The 21820-nt window shown below is 41.9% G+C and overlaps 1 protein-coding gene across 2 annotated transcripts; it reads right to left on the reverse strand.

The window, feature by feature from the left end:
- Positions 1–5443: 5443 nt before the first annotated feature.
- smarca4a (SWI/SNF related, matrix associated, actin dependent regulator of chromatin, subfamily a, member 4a) lies at positions 5444–21747 on the reverse strand. 2 transcript variants are annotated; one of them, XM_017416726.3, is made up of 34 exons: positions 21232–21747; positions 19602–19865; positions 19167–19299; positions 17279–17686; positions 17043–17141; positions 16686–16941; positions 16220–16346; positions 15958–16131; positions 15616–15789; positions 15328–15495; positions 15188–15238; positions 14964–15094; positions 14690–14756; positions 13253–13362; positions 13003–13150; positions 12750–12913; positions 12588–12654; positions 11614–11724; positions 11271–11513; positions 11059–11172; positions 10618–10725; positions 10436–10522; positions 10273–10319; positions 10012–10178; positions 9761–9924; positions 9284–9511; positions 9103–9180; positions 8795–9013; positions 8439–8698; positions 6818–6923; positions 6640–6741; positions 6411–6543; positions 6183–6322; positions 5444–6056 (listed from the first exon to the last, which is right to left on the reverse strand). In XM_017416726.3, exons 2-34 carry the CDS (start codon positions 19821–19823, stop codon positions 6024–6026), a joined length of 4839 nt encoding a protein of 1612 aa, XP_017272215.1. In that variant the 5' UTR covers positions 19824–19865; positions 21232–21747; the 3' UTR covers positions 5444–6023. The 2 variants fall into 2 exon arrangements, with proteins under 2 accessions (XP_017272215.1, XP_024861790.1); XM_025006022.2 differs by having other exon boundaries at positions 13253–13365.
- Positions 21748–21820: the final 73 nt, after the last annotated feature.

Consider the following 21820-nt stretch of genomic DNA (forward strand, 5'->3'; position numbering starts at 1 on the left):
GTGCAGGAAGAGGGGTTTCAGATAACACTGCGACTTAAAGCAACAGTAGTTTTATATTTAAGCAGCAACAAAAGAGACTGTCAGCTGTAGCGTTGTGCAGGACATCAACAAAATGAACAAATCAGACTGGTTTTGTTACAGTGACCACAAAACTACTGGTTCAAAAGTAAAGCTGTAGCATTGTTTATGATTTGTTTATCCATTTGTGTCATGTTACAATCATTTAGGCTCATAACTAGTGTTAAGTAGTTTCCATTTTGGTGCTACTGATAGTGCTGCCATTTCGCTGTCATTCATGTTCATCAACTGAGTAATATAATCCTGCTATTGGTATTAGGAGTACAAGTGATTTGTGCTTGAGTATAAGTGCCAAGATTGCAAGCTGCGTGCCATGTAATGCCACAAACGTTTTTTTTTCACAGCATTTTATTTTTCATTTAAAATATTGGCATCCAGCCAAACAGGTGATGAAACGTTCTCATCACTGAAAACAGGCTGCAGAGTAATTATTGCAGCCTTTATCTTAATTGGCTTTTATCTGCATCTCACCACTGCCTGAAATGAGATTTGCCGCCTCTCATAAAAACTACGTTATTGCCCTTTTTTTTTTAAGCTAAAAGCTTGTTTGGACCCACGAGGTAGTTTAGAATGAGTGGATGAGCACAGATAAAACACAAATAAAGATAAAACTAGGAGCAACTCTGGGCTAAGTGTGCTTTAATTGAGGAGCAAACATTAGAGATGTTTTGTGATCCTCAGCTTTTATATATATATATATATATATATATATATATACGCTGACTTAGTTCCTGTCACAAATCATGTTGTACAGACAGATAACCTGAGCCTTCCCACACAGTCCCCATTTTAACACGTGTGACATTCAGTCTAAAAGCAACTCAAAAAAGAAAACTGTACGAAGGACACAAATTATGGACCAATCTGACGCCGTGAGGTATTCTCACAGTCATCGCCGGCCTCTGTTTACCACGGCTTGCGTTTCAGAGCTGTAGCTCAGTCTCACAGGAGCTAAAACTGGAAATGGGGTGCATCCATTTGAGAGGGGACACAGAAAATCAAAATAGTAATGTAAGTATTTTCAAATGACCTGGGTTTAGACAATTATTCATTATGTAGTGTAAAAAAACAGTGTTATCTGCTCTTTATGGATGTGACAAACACTGGGTTCTGAAGATATCTCAAACAATTATCTGTCATTTCCCTCATCAATCATTAACAGTCACTCCTCTTTTCTAGCTGTAACCACAAAAACAGCCTTTTTTCGTTAATCTATGTACAATAGATAACATTAGAGAACCGCTATAGCTCATGTTTTATTATGATGTGAACAAATCAGCTTTGCAACACGCCTTAGTGTCTCCTAGTACCTCCATGTTGTACACACACATCACCATTTGGAAACACACACTTCCCAATGCATATGTTTATTTATTCCATCCTACCACTAGTCCTATCTAAATTTAAATTCTTATCTAACCTTAAAATAATCTCCATTTTTGGATTGTTAGCTTTGTTCTTAATTATTAATAGTTAATTATTTATTTATTGGCATTGTCCAGTGATTTTAACCCTTGTCTTAACAAAATTCTAACCAGACAAATTGATTTTTTTTATTACTTTAAATCATTGGATGTCAACCCTAACCCTGAAAGGTCTGAATACAAAGTGACAAAAAATGCAGAAATACAAAGTAACCAGCATACAAATTGCAGTACTCAGGAGTACTCTGGTCATGCAGACTGGTTTTGTTTTAAAATAAAGGCTCAGGGCAGGACTGGTCTGCCTGCAGTACTGAAGGCGCTGCTTCAGTACTGCCGTAGTGAAGAAGGAGCTGAGCCAAAAGGTGAAGTTCTCAATTTCCTGGTCCATTGCTCCAGCTCTCCTGTAGGATCATGGAATTTGGATCACAAATTAAAGAACAAAATACAAGCATTTGAAATTAGCTTTTTCTGTAAGGTGTCTGGATTTAGCCTTAGAAATAAAGTCAGGAGCTTCGTCATCCAGGGCCACTACTCCTCCACGTCGAAACGAGTCAGCTGAGGTGGTTCGGGCATCTGATTAGGATGCCACCTGGGAGCCTCTTGCTGAAGGTTTTCTGAGCCCATTGGAAGTAGATTCAAGGGCAGACCCAGGACTTGCGGAGGGATTCTGTATCCTTTCTGGCCTGGGAACACCTTGGGATCCCCCAGGAGGAGCAGGACAGTGTCGCTGGGGAGAGGAGTGCCGGGGTTTCCCTCCTGGACCTGTTGCCTCTGTAACCCAACCATGGATGATTGGAAGAAAATGGATGGACGGTTGATTGAATAGAGTCTTTTATGTCCTGTTGCACCTGCTCCATTGCTTGAGAATGACACTACTTCCTTCTTTGTACCCCAGCTGACCCCCTCACTGTACACTGGGCTGCATTTAGGAAACGCTAACAAGGAACTTTTCAGCCTCAGATAAACTTGATTTTTTGGACAAGTTAATCTTTAATGTCCAGCGGAGACATCTGTTTTCTGTCCTAAAACCCGCACTGTACTTTTTTATCTCTTTGCTCTCTGTCATCCTTTAATAGACGCCAATTGAACAGATTAGACAAAACGTTGGAAGGCAGTTATTTCTAATGCCCCTTTGACAAGAACATGATGCAAGTGAGTTCCACTTAGTGTCATTAACTTGTCAGACTTGGCCAAACCCCATTACTACAACTAATAGGCCCTTTTACGGAGCGCACAGCTTTAATCTCCTCGTCACAGACTGTCAACAGTTTCTGGTTCTTCCAGTATTCGTGTTCCCACAGCCGTTACGACAGTCACTTCTCACAAAGCAGGCCCTGATGGCTCAAACTGATTTTTTTTTTTTTTTTCATTTCATGTTCCTCCCAATCGTAGCTGAACATGTTTTCCAAGAGCTGTGATATGACCCCTGCACAAGAGACACAAAATGCTGGAAAATACACAGATTTTCACTTAGAATCACGGTGAACAACACATTTGCCCAAATTCTCTTGGAGTTAGCATACATATTGACAAAAATACACAGCTGTGGTGCTCTAAAATGGTAAAAACTAAATTGAGACGGGCTTCAGATATCTGTTAAGACTCTAACTGTTTGAGGGACATTTTTGCTGCACAAATCTTTAAATTATGTTCAAAATCCCTGCGATACAAAATGAGGTGAGGTCCTCCGAGTCATGCGGGGTAACTGAGACCCCTTTGAGCGGTGATTTTTAATTTACCGGTCAGGTAAAGCTATTAGTGTTGTGGCTGACTGATGCAATTTGAGTAAGCATTCAACATGGCTGACTTGCACATGAAAAGTTGTGAAAGATTCAATAATAACCTTTTTTTTGTTTGTTTAACTTTTGTCAATACAACATGTACGTGTACAACATGTTGCTACAGTATGTATGCACAGAAGGCAGATAAATCCATTGCTAACAACTTGTGTTGGTAACACTAGTTAGCCTGGTCACCAAGGACAACAAATGTCCAAATCCTGCTGGTTGTCTGAGTTGCAGCCAGAACACGGAGTTGAGTCTGAATCGTTCCCAGCCACACAGTGTGCTCTTTCTCTGAAATCAACCTGGACAATGGACATTTTGTGGCACATTTAAGGAAAGCGGCTGAAGGAGAGCAAAAACAACTCACAATATTACAAGTAAGATGTTCTGCAAGAATATGCCATCTGAATAACTTTGGAACTTAAAGGTTTGATTTGAATAAAAACGCTCAGTGAAAGTCGAAGTAAATGAAGGTTTTTGCCATATTGGAGGAAAATTATTAAGCCACAATTTGATATTCAACAAACTGACCAAAATTTCATCCTAATAATTTGTCAAAATTTAACTGTATGTTTTATTATTATAAAATTTTTAAATGTTCTCAAATATAGAAAGTAGTCACACAGGTTTGCATGGTTTTATGTTTACATGTAATCAAAAGAGGAATACATAAGATTTGCTTTAGGCCTGGTTTTGGATCTAAAGGGCTTTGGATCTAAAAGAATGAGCTCTGAGCGATCGTCTCCATTCTTTGCTGATCCTCCAGATGGTGGTGGGCTGGTGGGGGGTGGGTTCTCTTCCATCAAGACATTACTTTCATCTAAAATGCATGAGGGGGGAACTGAAACGTTTGCTGAGTCTAAAAAGGCTTGAAATCATTAGCTTTGGTCGTCAGAATGATATATTCAGCTTTCCCAGCAACTGTCTCTGAAATCAGAGTTGTAAAAAGAAGCTGGATTTGCTTGAAAAGTAGCAGACAGAACAACAACGGAGGGCAACCAAACGGAAATAAAATGATTGCTCTTTGACAGATATGGTGCTAATTTAAAGAAATTATTAATTTTTTTTTCAGATAAAAACAATGTTGGTCCACTTCAAGTTGAATTAAATAAAATCAGACCAGCAATAATAAAAAATCATGACTGACTCATGATTAATACGTCTGCTGCTGTTGTTTATTTATGCACTGTCTGTTCTCAGAGCACCATCTAGTGTACAGATGGAGCAGGTACAGGTGGAGAGGGAAGGATCGACCTCATCACTCTGTATTCTGGACTTAAATGCATTCTAATTCATTATTTCCTAATTATACGGTCTGGAATCTGTTGAGAGCAATAAAAACTCCCATCTCGCCCTCTTTGTTCCCCACGGGCGGTTCCACTTTCACTTCGAGCTCGGGTCCTCTACCAGAGGCCTGGGAGCTTTACGGTTCTCTTCAGTATCTTATCTGTTCCTAGGACTGCGCTCTTCTGGACAGAGATCTCTGAGGTGGTTCCTGGGATCTGTTGGAGCCACTCTTCCAGTTTTGGGGGGTCACAGCACCGAGTGCTCCGATGACCACTGGCACCAATGAGGCCTCGAGTCTTCACAACTTCTCTATTTCCTCTTTCAGCCCTTGGGATTTCTTCAGCTTCTCATGCTTCTTCCTGATGTTACAGTCACCTGGGACTGCTACATCTATCACCCCTGCTTTCTTCTGTATCTTATCTATCACCACAATGTCCGGTTGGTTTGTCATCACGTGTTTGTCAGTCTGGATCTGGAAGTCCCACAGCATCTTAGCCGTGCCATTCTCCACCACCTTCGATGGAGTCTCCCACTTTGACTGTGGGACTTCCAGTCCATACTTGGTAATGTTCCTGTACACTATTCCAGCTACTTTTTTATGGCATTCCATGTATGCTTTGCCTGCCTGAATCTTTCATCCTGCTTTTATGAGCTGGACTGTCTCAGGGGCATTTTACAGCCTTCATCTGGGGTCCAGACCCCAGCCTCCGTTGCTCCCGTCCTGTCCTCCAGTCCAGCCCTTTTTAGCCACTGCTAGGATTTGTTGATAACAGCAGTAAAATGTGTGAAAAATAATTTTAACTTTGCTGCAGATGTAAGTTAACCTCATTAAATTCCACTTTGGAGCAAAAACATTCAAGACGACAAAAATGAATCGTGAGATGATTTTATTGTACTGTATGGAATCCAGTGACTGACACGAGAAAAAGGTCCTAACCCTCCCTCCCCTTTTACATATGTGACCTGAGGGGGAGGGGCTGCAGGGCGGGATGTACCGTGGTCCCGTTTTTAGTCATTAAATTAAACAGAGATAACAATGAAGACACAACGACATGCATTCAGAAGGGATTTCCAGAAACGCTCGTCTCAAGGTATAAATCCATACCGCTTTAAAAATAAAACAAAAAAACCCCCAGCTGTTTTGATGGTCCACGATCAGTCCAGAAGAATTTAGACTCTGTCAAAGTTCCACTTAGAAGAGAAAGCAAAATAAGCAGAGACACACTATTTAAAATGAGAAATGATTTAAATATGAAAAAGATGGATCACTGCTTTCTTTTTTTTTTTTTTTTTTAATTAAATGGTATACTTTAATGATAAGACAACCGTCTCACTAAAAATCAGCTCATCTAGCTAAAACTAGTCCTTCCCACTGTCTGTCTCCCTGCTGTATCTAGTTACATGAAGTCAGGAGCTCTGAGGCTGTTGGTCCGATGACAGACGGATCCCTTCAATCGTCCTCGCTGCCACTGGCTGAACGCTCCTGCGTCAAACAAAAAGAAACTCCATTATTAATTATATTCAATGTAAGCTTTGTATTTTCCAACATTAGAAAACCTTCCACCAACTACAAAGGTGTTTTTTTTAGTATAAGAATCCACTGTCTCACCTCCTCCTGTTCATCCTCGCTGTCGTCGTCACTGACCACAGGTTTAGCCCGGGAGCCGCGGCCCCGCCGTCTCTGACCTTTGCCCCCTCGCTCCCCCTTCTCTTTCCGGCTCAGTTTGATCTTCACCTTCACCGAACGAGCTGTCGGGAAGCCAGGCATTTAAAAAAACGCTGCGATGTCAGAACTTCTGCTGATACAAGTGAGCTCCTGCCGATTTCTGACACTCACATTCAGACTCCGAGCCTTCGTCGACCTCCTCCTCCTCTTCCTCACTCTCCTCTCCCTCGCTTTCGTCGTCCTTCTCGATCTTCTGCCGCACACTGGTGAAGACGGACTGGAGCACGATGGAGTCCTCGTAGATCTGAAAGTTTTTACATGAAGTAGGATTTTATAAAGACAACACCCCCCCCTCTCCTGTTTAAGTTATTCCAAACTTTGTCGAAAAGGATCCACTCACCAGAGAGCCCTCCAAATTAAAAGTCTGGGCATTCTGACAGAGCAACATCACATCCTTCTCCAGGTCGTTCAGGCTGCGGTATTTGTGGCTGCGGATCCTCTCCTGAAAAAAGTCACCAGTTAAGACGTAGAACAAAAATAATAAGATGTAAAGACAGGAGATCAGTTTTTCTCTCTACCTTGATCTTCCTGAAGTCCACTGGCTTGCGGATGAGCTCGTAGTACTCGGGCAGCTCCTTGCGAGAGGGCAGCTGGATGAAGACCTCGCTCAGCTGCCGACCGTTACTGCAGAAACAAGACCGACAGGTGAAATAAAAACATTATTTAGTTCGATACGACAGCTCCTGGTGATAAGAAGGATAAAAATCAGACAGGAAGTGACTCGTCTGTCTTTGAAGTTGGTGTGTTAGAAAGACAAATTGAAGGATTTAAGCAACTTTGACAAAGTATAAACTGCGCAGGCTGGACAGGTGGATTGGATCATTTCCACACCTCCAGCATTTATGGTCAGAACATACAAAAAGGAATAAGCTCAGGGTTGACCAAGAATAGCTGATGCACATGGGGAGTGAAGGCTGGCCCATACCGGCTGATGAAACAGAAGATTTAATGTAGCTCATTTAGCTAAAAAAAAAAAGTTAAAGCTGGTTCTGATAGAAAGTTGTCAGAACATTGTTTGTTTTGCACAAAGATGTGTATTTTCAGATCAGTCATGGTGATCATATGTTAGTTATGTGAGCAGAACTGGATCAGAATAACGTCTGCTTTAATAACCTTTTTTTTTAATTCATCATGGCATGGACATGGTACCAGGATGCAATATAAAAACAGAAATGTCCTGTTGGAAATCTCTGGATCATTCTGCCCTTCAAAGTGTCACTGTGACACGTCCCAGCTCCATAAACACTGCTGCCGACAAAGTTAACTCATTCATGGTCCGTATGAGCAGCAGGGGGTGGATCTTTAGGCGCCTCATGATTCGATTATGATGCAGAAGGCTGCGATGGGATTATAAAATGATGATCAATGTATTTCAGTTAACTTGAAACTTAAATGACTGTCTTATTTTAGATAAATACACACTGATTTATATATAAATCGCAGGCTGATGATCAACAACTAGCATAGACGTTAACAACTTTAAAAACACCATGACACTGGGCATTGTGTTGTCATTGGAAATGACACAAATCAAAGTTTCCAAGTCATTACTAAAAAAAAATCATGATAACTATAACCATTATTTACAGACATATTCTTAAGGGCTCAGTGAGGAAAAGATGAAAGATGTGAAACACAGCTTTAGTGCAACAGGAAACTACAGTAACTCTACTAGGACAAACAGACTCTCCTAAAATGGCAGCAAAGATCACTTAACAAAATTGATTTTGGACATTTGTAAACTGATTCAGAATCATCTAATGCATCTAAAACCAGATTTTACCCCACCACCCCTAATGGACAGTGGTCTCTTTTATAACACACCCTGTCATGTTGAGAAGCATAAGTCTGCGTTGCTGACTTGGCCTCTCAAATCTCAGTGAAACAGATCATCTCAAGGAGGTGCTACACAAACAAGTACACTGCACAGAAACTCCACTTTGTGACATAAAACACTTACAGGCTACAAATGGCTTGGTGCCAGACAGTACAACCTTCAGATAACGACTGATCTCAACACATCAGGGTTGTTTTGGCAAACATAGTGAAACCTCCACATTGTCCTTGTAATCATAATGTTACAGCTGAGCAGTACAGTTGTTTTGTTCATTCTGTTTATGATCGTTTTGGTAATCTTACCCATCCTTATATTTTACAACAGCATCTACAATCTTCTTCATCTTCTTAGTGAGGGATGGGGGGTTGGGAGAGAGCTTCTCGGCAGGTGGACGGCCGCGTTTCTTTGCTTTCTTCCTGTCGTCGTCCTTGTCTCGTCCGCGGCCGCTGCTGGAGCCGGGCGTGGAAGGGCCATCATGGTCTCGGTCTCGCTTTCGTTTTCTGGTTGTCTTTTTGTGACGAACTTCCTCCTCTATGTCCTCCAGATTACCTTCTTCTATGGCCTGTGGTGAAGAGAAAAAAAAAAAAAAAAAAAATCAGTCAAACACTCATCTTAGAGTTAAAGTTGTACTCTAATGATAGTTCAGTCCTCATCTCACCTTGAGCCACTGCTTCTCAGTCAGCGAGTCGCTGTAGTCCACCTCCTTCCTCTGACGGGACCCCCTGCCGAACATTTTCTCCTCCTCCTCTTCGCAAGTGAGCCTCTCAACCTCAGCGTCATCTTTCAAAATCCAGCTAGGCATATCGTCTTCCTCCATCAGGCGAGGTTTCCTCTTAGGGTTGCGGGCTTCTTCGCGGCGTCTGTCGAGGTCCATACGCTGGTACAAAAAAGAACGGAGATGAGAGTCAGATTCTCAAGTTATCAATGATAAGTATCAGTATCATCCATTTTAAAAATGAGACCAACCATGAACAGTTCAAACTCTTCTTCACTTCTGGCAATCATCTGATTGACGGTCTCATCGTCAGGCACCTCGTCTTCCTCCTGCCAACAGAATAGGATGATCACAGATTCATGAGCAAAGTTTCAGAATTATTGGCATTCACTTGCACAAAGAATAAGTTAGATGCTGCCTCCAGCCCCCCACCTCATCCTGCTCCTCGTGCTCCAGAATGGCCTGTAAGAAGGCCCGGCGCTCGCAGCCCGAAGACTTCTGGTCGAACATGCCCGCCTGGATGACCTTCTGGTCCACGTTCAGCTTGTACTTGGCTGCAGCCAGGATCTTCTCCTCCACGCTGTTGACGGTGCAGAGGCGGAGCACGCGCACCTCGTTCTGCTGACCAATCCGATGGGCTCTGTCCTGAGCCTGCAGGTCCTGTACGAATGAGCAAAGGGGGTTGGTATCGCAGTCAACACAGTATCTGTAGCTTGGTGGTTCATGTTTGTGTTCAGCAGCCAAACGAGCCTCGAGCAGAGCTACGGTCTGATGTAAAATATGAGCATGTACAAGGTGGGATTTATCAAACCTGACAGCAGAAGAAACACTCATCTTAACTCGTGCTTTAGGCATCACAAACCAAATCATCCAGCTCTAACTCTGTATTTTTCTGAACTTGTACAGCACCTGATGAGGGTTCCAGTCGCTGTCAAAGATGACGACAGTATCAGCAGACTGCAGATTCAGGCCGAGACCTCCTGCCCTGGTGCTGAGCAGGAACACGAAGTACTCAGAGGCCGGGTCATTGAATGTCTTCAGCAGCATGCCACGGTCCTCTGCTTTGGTGGTTCCTATGGGAGGAGGAAAAAAAAAAGATAAGTGTGTAAAGTTTTTACAAAAGACCAATTATTTATTGCGCATTATTCAAATTGTCTCACCGTCCAGACGTAGGTACTTGAAATTGCGGTAAGCAAAGTAGTCCTCCATGATGGTCATGAGGGAAGTCATCTGACAGAAAAGCAGCACTTTGTGTTTGGTGGCTCTCAGCTTGGGCAGGATACGATCCAGCAGCTCAAACTTTCCGGAAGCGCGAAACAGGTCTGGGCTGAGGAGAGAAAAGGGAGAACATCAAGAAGACCACTACAAATATTCGGATTGTAGATTTATATACAAGAGAAGTCATTTTAAGATGTACGCACCCTGTCACAATTCCACCAGAATAACCAAGATGCTCAGAAAAGGACTCCTGGCAACAAAATTAATGACAGAAAATTGGCATTATTTTAAATTTCTTTGAAGTACGGTAATAGTAAATACTTCTATTTTATGTAGGAAAATATTTATTGACGTCATTATTCATACTTCGATGTGCTGGAACATGTAGGGGTGGTTGCAGATCTTCCTCAGCTGCATGATGGTGTTCATCAAAGTCTTGGTGCCTCCTTTACCCTGAAAAACGTAAAAGTGAAAAAAGAAATTGAAATAACAAATATCATCCATTTCCCCCCCTAATGATTTAGTTGAAAACAACATCATATTGATACCTTTTTGTCTTTTTCTGATCCATCTGTTAGCAGGACTCCTTTAGCCTGCATGTGCCTGTACAGCACCCTCTGCAGGGCCGACATGTCGCACTTGATCACGTACTCCACCTAAAGACAACAAAAGGGTCAGCAGTGCCACAAACGCTGTTATTATTTGATAGGAAATGTATGCACTGATCCAAATGGGTCAGCTGCTAACATATGATGCAATCTGTGCATTTCAACCAAAATGATTAAAGCTTTAAAAGGAAAGTTTTCATAATGATGTAAAAATGTCAGAAAAAAATTACTTCTCTTTTAAAATGTAATCACAGGTCAAGTTTTTACATTTAAAAAACTAGTTTGGAAACACTGACTTATACCTTCAACATTTATGTCATAACACCAGGAAGTACTGTAATCTTCAGGAAACATTTTACAAATATTTAAAACCAGTTTAACCTTCTCTGGCAGCTGGGCCTCCACCTCCTTCTTGAGTCTGCGCAGCAAGAATGGTCGAAGCACTTTGTGTAAACGGCGAATGATCAGGATGGTTTCTTCTTCATTCAGGTCGACCTTGAGTTCAAAACAAAACAAAAAAAAAAAGTTAGAATATCCGAACGGTTGAAAGGTCTAATTAGTGAGTCGGTGTTGTCTCCGTGACTCCAGCTCACCTTTTCTCCGGTCATGGCGAAGGGAGCGTTGAACCACTGCTCGAAGGTGCTGCAGCTCTTGAAGATGGTGGGCAGCAGGAAGTTGAGCAGCGCCCAGAGCTCGGGCAGCTTGTTCTGCAGCGGCGTTCCTGTGAGCAGCAAGCGCCGCGGGGCCAAGTAGTGCGTGTTCAAGACCTGAGTCAGCTTACAGTGGTGGTTCTTCATACGGTGCCCCTCGTCCACTATCATGTACTTCCAACGGATCTTTGGGAAGAAGATGATGTAAATTAAGAGAGTGTTCATGATGACTTGAAATCAACAACACACTCTGTGTTCGAAGTCAAACAGATGAGACTCTTGTTACCTTCGCCAACACTTGTTTATCTTTAATAATGTACTCGTATGTGGTGAGCAGAACGTTGAACTTGCCGCTTCGTAAAATTGGAACAAATGCACGACGAGCAGCTGGAGATCCCTGAAATCCAACAGAATTACATTTTAGAATACGCTGAGAACCAAAACGATTTATTCTCACTAAGTAAATAAATAATAATAATAATAATAATAGACACTTCAAACTTAATTTGCTGTGACGACGACACAATATGAGCGAAACACTCGTAGTTTATATCACGGGAAAAAGAAAGTCTGCCCTCTCTTGATTTTAGTTTACAGATCAGGACGTAATAAAAATGATCTGGTCTTTGTTGGAATCTAAACGATTCAAATCTAAACTCAAATGTAAAAAGAAAACGGAACAAAATCAACAAACAACCCGTTCCACCATGTCATTATTAGACAAAAAAGTGGAAAGAGCTGTGTGAAAAACTAAGCTCACTCTTGCTGCCTCCAAAGGAGGTAAGAGGTAACTCATGTCAGTATGGTGGTGGAGGAATGATGAGGCTCGTTCTGCAGCCACAGGACCTGGGCTTCTTGCAGTCTTTGAGTCGACCCTGAACTCCTCTGTAGACCAAAGGACTCTAGAGTCAAACGTGAGACCATCTGTCTAACAGCTGTAGCTTGGACCAAAGTGGGTCGTGAAGCGGAACAATGAACCAGAAGACAGCAGCAAACCTACGACAGAATGACTGAAAATAAAAACTAAATATTAAAGGTGTTGCAATGACGGATCCAGATGTGGAATCTTAAAAGATCAGAGCAAAATATCTGCAAACCTCATTGAACTGAAGCAACATTGTAAAGAAAAGTGCATCAAATTCCTCCACAACCACATGAGAGAAAACTACTTTGATATTTTGGTGTCATTTCATGAACCCATAGAACACACGGAGGGTAGACTTTCGTTTTCTCATGACTGTATGAGAAAGTCACTCTTACCTTGTAGGAGACCTTCACAACAGACGGAGCCCATTTATCAAACTCATACACCCAGTTTGATAAAGTCCTGAAAACAAAAGACGGGTTTGGCTGAAAGTTTTTCTACCCTGTGAGTTCTCTGAACACAGAGCACGGACAGAGGAGGTCACGCTCGAGACTTACGAGAGCGGTACGATGATGAGGAAGGGCCCGTTGATGCGCTTTAACTCCATGAGGTAAGTGATGAGGCCGATGGTTTGGATGGTTTTTCCCAGACCCATCTCATCAGCCAGGATCCCATTCAAGTTGTTGTTGTAAAGTGACACCAGCCACTCCAGGCCTTTAATCTGAGCGGCAAACGGGTAAAGTTAGCTCCGGTTCGCACAAATCAAACCTTTAGTTTTATTCTGAATGCTTCTCTGTCGCGAGTGGTTACCTGGTATTGCTTGAGCTGCCCGTTGACCATCAGTGAGGACTGTTTATCCACTTTCTCAGTGACAGCGTGAGCTACAGCGTAGTAGGACTGCAGGCCTCGGTTGAAACTTGCACTGCCGTACTCATCATCTACATCCTGCTTGGCGTGTCTGGTGGACGAAACAAAACGGTGAGAAAACATTCATAGGAGCTCAGTGACTGAACCGTGGATAGTTATGAAGCAGAAGCTGGACATCAAATGGTTAGTTTACTCGATAATGTGTTGGACATCCACTTCTGAGACGTCTTCGCTGTCAGGGTCTGGGATCTTCTTCTTCTCCTCAGATGGAGCTGAAGTGGGCTGAGGCTGCTCCTCCCCGTCCTCCTGACAACACAAATCAAAACTGAAGTGGTCTGTTCTGTTTCTGGTTATATACATACATATATATTTCAGGCCGATTAACTCTGCTGATGTGTGTCACGGCTGGTAAGATGGCAGCTTCCGAAATGTGACAGGAAAATTGTAAAAATCAACAAAAATTTTTTTTTTTTTTAAATGTAAGAATTGCTTCAAACTCTGTGGTAATGTTTTAGGTTGATGCAGGGAAGCGAGAAAAGAGGGGACTCCAGTCAGGAAAACAGCAGTTAACCGACTTCTGATTCTTTCACAGTGGTTACTCTCTAAATCATAAATAAAATCACTGCAAGCTTTTAAAACACATCTAGCATGAAAAGATCTTTAAAAAATAAGCAAATAAAGCCGCTGTAATGGAACCTCAATCACACATACATCCATTAGGAATGTTCTTTATTATGCACATTCCTAATGGACTTGTTGGGAATGCTGGGAATACTCAACCAATCAAATACAATCACTGCCTCATCCACACACCAACCCGAAGGTTCAACGTACTTCCAGGAATACTACCTCCCCATTTTCTGGGGTAAAGCTGTTGCCATCCTCCATGAGAAGTCACGAAGTCGGCTCTCAGTCATGTGGTTGCGTGACGAAAATTACATCATTTTGTTCTCGTAGCAGCTTCGTTTGCCGCTTCTCACAGGGGTTTGCACCAAGTGTTGTGTGATTGGTCAGAAGTCGTTGTGGGCGTGTTTATGTGGAAAAGCCGGTGAGCTTTAATGGAGTCATTTTGCTTCTACTGCTCCGCTGAGAAGCAGCTGGTCGAGCCGTTAGCAAAACTTATAAACCTACGAACTTAAAAAGACCACGGAGACCCAGGCGGCTCTTCCTGGCTGTGGTTGCCAGGAGGAAGCGAGCCTCGGCCAGGCAGCCCCGCGACACGCCCCCTTTGTCCACTTATTATTGTGCATCGTCAAACAGCGTGTACTGTCCCATTCTGTTTGATAAACACATCTGGTCGCAGTAAGGGAAGCAAAAGTCTGTACAAGGACAGGAGAGCTAAGAAGCCAGAGGGAAGAAATTTGTTTTAATGCTGCAGGAGGAGCTTCCAGGGAGTTCTGATCCGAGTGTCTCGTGGACGATGAAAGATGATGAAAACAAACGTTTTGCAACCGACTTCTTGACGTCTAATGGAGAACGCCGGAGCCTTAATTTTCTACCTAAGTAATGTTTCAGCTCCGGTTCATGTAGTCAAAACAGAAGGCGGTAAAAAAAGAAAACAAAAACAAAACCCTGGTTCCTGAAAAAAAATTCTGTAGTAGAAATTAACCTATTGAGATGCAATACATACCTCCTCCTCCTCCTCTTCTTCATCTGAACCGCTGTCTTCACTGTCTGAACGTGGTGCTACCTCGTACCTAAAAAGACAACAACACACAAATAGAAGCAATTTATGACAAAGATAAAAACATTTTGTTCTCCCAACAACCATGTATCCGGCTTTAACACCATATGACTGTTCCCTAAATTACTATCAGAATTATAACCGTATATGATCTACACAAACTTAAATTTTGATTAAAGTTAGCTGTTTTGCCCGGAAGCTGAGAAGCCGTGACACTCACCCTGGGTTCATTTCAAGCCACGCCTCCAGCTGGCCGGCTTTAGGTGCTTCGACGCCCGTCAGGATCTTTCCACTGTCCACGTGGATGACTTTGACAGGAAGGTCACTCATTTGGCTGGTCTCATCTAAAGGCTGTCAGAGGAAACCAAACAAGAATCACTGTCTGTTAAAGGAAATAGCTGCTTTACAGGATTAAAGATAATGATTTCCTTCTTTGAAACTCACCTCTCCATCAGGTCCCATAGCAGGAGCATTACCCTCTACAGTCTCTGGCTTCTAAAAGTAAGAATATATTGATAGTTAGACTTAAAAATACTGACAAATTAAAAAAAAACGTTATATAGCAGCAAATAAAATCTATTTACCTTCTTTTTCTTCTTCTTCTTCTTCTCTTTGAGAGCTTGAGCAGCTTTGTGGGCACGCACCAACTCTGTGAGGTTGGCCACATATTCGTCCGTCTGCTGGAGCAGGTAGGCCAGACGCTTGTCTTTCTTCTGGTCGATAAGTTTACGATAACCTTCTTCATCTTCAGCCTGGAAAAAGATTCACAATGAGCTCTAATCATCAGCTATTAATCTTGTTTTATATTAACCAATTTATGCAGATTTTTACATTTTTTTGGTCTCCAGAACAAACTTAGATAAAAGTCTCACCATCAGCCTCCGCATCCTCTCCTTTTCAATCCGCTCGTTCTCCTTCTTCTGCTCGCGCTCCGTGTTTGCATGATAGGTGGCGACCGCTTTGGTGGCCTTCTGGATCTTCGCTGTGATGGAGCGGTGGTATTCCTTAAAGTCCTTGGCGTGCTGCAGGATGCTGTTGAGGTATTCCTGTAAAGAGGAGGACACAATCTAAGCTTTTTGAAGTGTTTTCTGCCACACCGATCTTGTCAAAGCAAATGTTAGACAGTTACTGTCAAAATAAAGGTTTTCAAGTGAAAAAAAAAAAGTTACTAACACTGATATCACCATTATCCTGCACCCACAGTAACTCCGTACCTGGTGTTTCTGCCGACGTTTGCGCTCTTGCTCGATCTTTTGTTGTTTTTCAAGTTTCTCAGTGATGCGAGCCTCACGTAGAGACTGACGTTTGCTGCGCTTGTAGGCTTTAGCGTTCAGGGCAGTTTCCAAAGCGGTGTCACGACGCATGCAAGCCACCACCTCCTGACGCAGCTGCAAGGACGAAAGAATGCCTCCGTGTTTATTCCATTCAGAAAAACAACAATGACAGCTCTCAAACCGGGGATCACTGAACCGTTACCTGTCTCTGGAAGTTGAGCAGCCTCAGAGCTTTGAGCTCGATGGAGGCCTTGGTGCGCAGGTCGACAGCTAGCGAACCCGGCAGGTTTTCCAGCTCCTGGACGCGGTGAACAATGCGAGCTTGTAGCCTGAAAAACACACATCATCAGCTAGTGTTTCTGTTTTCAAAAGACAATTAAGGAAACTAAAGAAAACACTGAATACAATTTATTTTGTAGTTGTTAAATAAAGGATCAAACAATTAAAATTCCTTAAATTCCTCCTAAAAAGCTTAAAACAGATTCAGTTAATATTTAAAAAAATAAAGAACAATGTTTATTAGGATGAACTCAACCTTTAAAAAATACAAAATAGGCATTCCACAAGGTTCCATTTTAGGACCTCTGCTTTGTTGCTTGTGCAATAATTACATTTATTTTTTATATATATTTTAATATATGGTGGGGAAACCGACGATCGTTAATCACCTGTATTCTCGCTCTTGGAGGATCTCCACTGGGTCCAGCCCGCGGGGTTTTTGGATAGGCGTTATGCGGTTCTGCTTCTGGTGCAGCATCATGGGAGGCAGCTGTGCAGGCTGCCCCGGGGACTGCGTCTGAGGGGGCATTACTGGGGAGGCAGCTGGAGGCACAGAGGGTGGCGCAGGGGAGGGTCTGCCGGTGGGCTGAGGGGGAATCAACTTCTGAGGAGGGTTGGACGGGGCAGCAGCGTTCACCATTGGTCCTACAAAAAAAAAAAAATAAAAATAAATATTTGTATTTTTTTTTCCTCATTACCATAAAAATCACATATTTCTTGGGTTATTGGAGTAATCAATATTTTACCTTCAGGCCATGATTTGGGAGGCCCGTTGGCATGCTGGCCTTGCATACCAGGAGGAGCTCCTGCAGGTCCAGGAGGCGCCATATTGGGACCTACCATACCTAAAGCAAAAGAATGACATAATCAGTAAAGGTTTTTCTTAAATCAAAACAGAAATATCAGTTTTAACGGTCAAAGATTTTGCTTTTCTGTGTTTGTTTTGTTTAAAACTCCCCCTTGCTGATGTTTCTTATCTCACCATGTGGTCTGTTGTAATTGGCTGGAGCTGGTCCTGGTCCAGCAGGCGGGCCGCCTCCAGGTCCTGCGGAGGGCGGCATATTGGGCATGGGCCTCTTCCCCTGCACGGCCATCTGCAGGTGATCTGGAAGGGCCTGATTGCGTGCCAGCATCTTATAAGCCATAATCTGGGCCCTGAGTTGGTGCAGCTGGTTCTGGTTAAAAGGCGTGGGTCCACCAGCTCCAACTGGCCCACCTCCTTGAACTGGTGGTCCACCTGGACCCTGAGGACCGCCACGGTTTGGTTGGCCCATACCCTGATTTGGGTCCCCACTGACCTCCATAGGACCTGCCCCCGGGCCGGAGGGAGGACCGTTGGCCGGGACAGGGCTGGGGGCGTGTTCTGAACCTCCCAATGGAGATGGGTAACCTAGCAACAAGTGCAGAAGAATCATGTCAGACATGTCAACAGGGTTCTTCTACATTTTCTAGTTTAAAAAAAAATTATACTTTTCCAGATACAAACTTTCTGATTTTTCAAGCAATTGTTAAACTTTTTTTTAAATATTTTAGTAGAAACATTTACAGTAAATTTGGATCAGTTGGATGATGGTCTGTTTCAAGAATGTCAGATTTTGTTTGTCCTGTAATAAAACATTTTTATAGTTCAGTGAGTATGCTAATTGAGAGAAGAGATTCCAAATTTTAAATCAGGCATATCTGATAACTGTGGCTCCTAAAAAGTGGAAAATATTAGCAGACTAACTGGTCAGGCTTTTAATCAGCCTGCCTTTAATGGTTTTCCTTTTTGGAGTTTTCACTTTTTATATGAAGAATTTGAAAAGCACTCTGCACAGTAGAGAACTATTTTAAGAATTTTAGATTTTTTTTTTCCAGAAAATAGAATGTTTTTGAAACAAAAGTGTCTTTTTGGACTCTTATTTTCCATTTCTATACTTAATCAAATCTGTTAAATATTGAATACAAATTCTATACATTTTAAAACTGCATATGAACCATCAACATATAAGGTGAAGCCAAAATGGGACCAGTGGCCCCATCGTGACTGGTTGCTGCACAAGTTCAAGTCCACGTAAACAAATGGGACTAAAAAATAAAACTACACTTCAGATAATTGTATCTGTTGATTTACATAGTTTTTACATTGCTGCAGAATGTTCTAATATTCTTTTTCCTAATACATTTAGTTTTAATTTAGTTTGATGCCTATAAACCCACTGACTGTGTGTAGGGGAAGTAGGCGGGGCTTACAGCCCCACATACCAACTGCACAGACTCTGGCTGCAAAAATAGAACATGGCAGCGCCAGAAAATTGGGTTATTTTTGCTTGAGTGTTGATCAGTGTGAGTTGACAAAGATGCTTTGTCTATCATTTTTTATGTTGATATGAGCCCAGTGTCAAGTTAAAAAAATAAATAAATGAAAAAGGAGGGAAATAAAAAGAATTTATGTATCGTAATAAAACATTTTTATAGCCAAATGAGCATGCCAATTGTGAACATCATCTCCGTTTCAGTCTTTCCTTTTTCGTGATTAACTACATGTTTGGTTTTGTTGATGCAGCTGCTCTTGTTGTGCGAAAGAGGCCCGGTAACCCCGCCCACTTCCTGTTGATCTGCCTGCTGTCAGCTTTTGCTGCTGAATGAACAAGAGGAGGAGAAACCGGCTGGATGGGTTCACACAGACATACTGGCTGAATTGTTTGCCTCCTGTGCGTGCAGGTCTTCAGGGATAAAAAAAAAACTTTCATTCTAAACTTTCATCAACAAGTACGTACGCCACATGAAAATTCACATTTACACACTATGCTATCACAAGTTATTTAAATGAACACGCTCAATTTACCCAATCTGGATGTGAATTTCTAACACATTGGGAGATGTTTTACCTTGGGAGTGTTGATCCATTGGACTTGGAGGGGGTCCCATACCACTGTGTCCCCCTGGTCTCATGCCCATTCCTTTCATTTGTCCGTAGCGAGGGTCATCAGGCATTCCCTTCTCATGCATGGAGTCCATAGGCTGTTCAAAGTCATAAAGTAATCATTAATACAGGCTCTTAATTTTTTTTACTGAAGATTTATTCACCTCTGTTTGAAGTCCACAATTTTGAAATAACTCGAGAAAAGATTTGAATTGCAACAAAGCAAAACTAATTAATAAGCAAGAAAGTAAAAATTCATTTGTACACTGATGAATAATATAACAATTTCTCAGTCTTAAATCTAATACAAACATAAAAAAAAGAATTTTGCCAAAAACTGAACTACATAAATAAATAACGTTGGGAAAAGTTAAAGAAATTATTTAAAAATCAGTTTTACTTTGTGCATCTGGTGCATGTTGTCCTGAGGATATCCTGAGGGTCCCTGTGGAGGGTGGGGGTGTCCAGATCCTGGAGGTCCCGGACTGGGCCCCATCATGCTGTGGGTCGAGCCTGGCGAGGGACCGGGGCTGGGGCCCATCATGCCTCCTGGAGATGGCCCTGGGCCCGGGGAGGGACCGGGCCGAGGTGTCCCTCCCATCGGGGGGTCGGGAGTGGACATCTCTCAGGAGAGACTGGGAACGTGTGGCAGCAGCAAGTTCCCCTAAAGAAAGAACAAGAGGAAAAAAATTAAGATAAAGATATGTTTCTAATGATTGTCATCATATTATTACTAATGAAGCTTAATAAATACTTTACTGGTTGTGCAGACATTGTATTTTATTTTTATGAGTTAGTGTGCAGTTTCTTTAAAGATATAATAACCAGAGTATTTCCAAACTAAGATACCTTTTTACATTACCGTAAAAAAAGCATTTTGTCAGTCTAACAATGTAAAATTTAAAGATGTTAAATGTACATATCACACAATATAGAATCAAATTGTTTATTTTTGAGAAGTCTGAATCAAAAAACAAACTTTTTACACAATAATCAACTTTTAAATTATCTAAACAATAAGATGTTTCAATCTACATCTGATGCCATTGTGTGGTTATAGAAACAAACAAAAAAGATAATAGTTGATAATAGTTACACACACACTTAAGCCTTTCTGACACACACAAAGAAGATTGTTTTTGTAAATATAGGATAAAGGCTTACAGTGCAAATGAGATTTTAAATGTCAAGGCAGGGGCTGAGGTGATGTTAAAATATGTTTTTAGCTCACATTTAAAATTTATAAGACAAAACAACGATGAGCACAAAATATACACACCACACTAGAGGCCTTATTCAAAATAAAAATAAAACATTGAATTCTCTGTAAAATACTCAGACATGTACCAGAAACATGCGAATCTAAAGAAAGAAGCTGAAGTGACTTTAAATTTTATAACAAGTTTTGTGAACTGTTTTCAGCTGCATTAGCCTGTTCTGCTAGCATTAGCCTGGCCTAGCCGGCTTTTGTAGATAAGGTTACAGTGAGACGATTAAAACCCATTGTCTAAAGTCCTACACTTACTCAGTGTAACACCGGTTCGTTGGAACTCAATTGACATGTTTTTCACTTGTAAATCACGGTAAAAGTGGAATAAAGCCGAAAAGAACAAAGCGACTCCGGTCCAAGAAGTAAAAAACTGAACTAATATCATTTGTTTAGGGGTTAGCATGCTAGCGAGCTAACTGAGCTAGCCTAGCCTGCCATGCCGTGGCAGACAGGCCGGTTAGGCAGAAAAACGGTGCTTTTTGCGAAACGTTTGGTGCGATGCGGCGACATGTGAGAGGTCTGAGCATCACTCATCTTGGGAGCTGATTGATCCATCGCGCCTCCCGTACCCTTCTTGGCTCACCGCTCCGCTCAGTCCAAAACCTACTTTCATTCATTACGCTCTACCGCGCTGCAGCAGCGCTACTGGAACATCCGTCTCGTCTTTTCTAAGACAAAAACCCTACTTAACCACGTTTATCTAATAAAAAGAAAGAAAAAACTAAGAGCAAGTCTGGTAAGTTAGGAAATTACAACTTACAGAGGCGATGAAACCTGGTATTTGGGTTTTCGCCTGTTCGCAGCGTCTCTTGGTTTTTCTTGTCGCCAGAAACAAAGAGCGACCTACCAGTCAGTTTTTTTCTTCAACCCCCCCTCTGCCACTCAGTGGACTCTACAGCGCCTCCCACACAACCGCAGGCCGATGCAGGTACTGCATATACAGCAACGAAACACCGCTGTGGGATGGAAACCAAAAACTAATACATTATTATAATTCTGTCACATTTACTTAACATGATTATGTATATGGGTAAACACAGTATTGTATATTGTAGAGAGCTTGTTTGTTCCAGATTCCAATAAATAAATAAATAAAAATTACAAAGATTAGCAAAATTATAAACAAATCAGACAGAAAATCACATTTATTTAGATTTTGATAAGTTACAAAGATCTGATAAGTTACAAAGATCTGATAAGTTACGAAGTCCTTTCTTAGGGAAGAAACTGCAAATAAGAGAGAGAAAAAAGTTAGACATGGAACGCCTGGAAAGAACCTGCAAAGAAAAAAGTTAGTAAAATTCTCGTGTAGAAGTGGTTCTATTTATAAACTCTGGGGTACTGTCCAA

This window comes from Kryptolebias marmoratus, linkage group LG12 (genome assembly GCF_001649575.2).
Source record: "Kryptolebias marmoratus isolate JLee-2015 linkage group LG12, ASM164957v2, whole genome shotgun sequence".
In the NCBI taxonomy this organism is placed as follows: domain Eukaryota; kingdom Metazoa; phylum Chordata; class Actinopteri; order Cyprinodontiformes; family Rivulidae; genus Kryptolebias; species Kryptolebias marmoratus.

Bases quoted from the DNA above. Each gene is read 5' to 3' on its own strand.
- smarca4a (XM_025006022.2), bottom strand. From the start codon at position 19,823: ATGTCCACTCCCGACCCCCCGATGGGAGGGACACCTCGGCCCGGTCCC. The intron at 15,239-15,327 runs GTAAATAGATTT...TCTTACTTTTAG, and splicing joins AGAAGAAGAAGAAAAAGAAG to AAGCCAGAGACTGTAGAGGG. The intron at 12,914-13,002 runs GTAACCACTCGC...TTTGCCGCTCAG, and splicing joins GGCAGCTCAAGCAATACCAG to ATTAAAGGCCTGGAGTGGCT.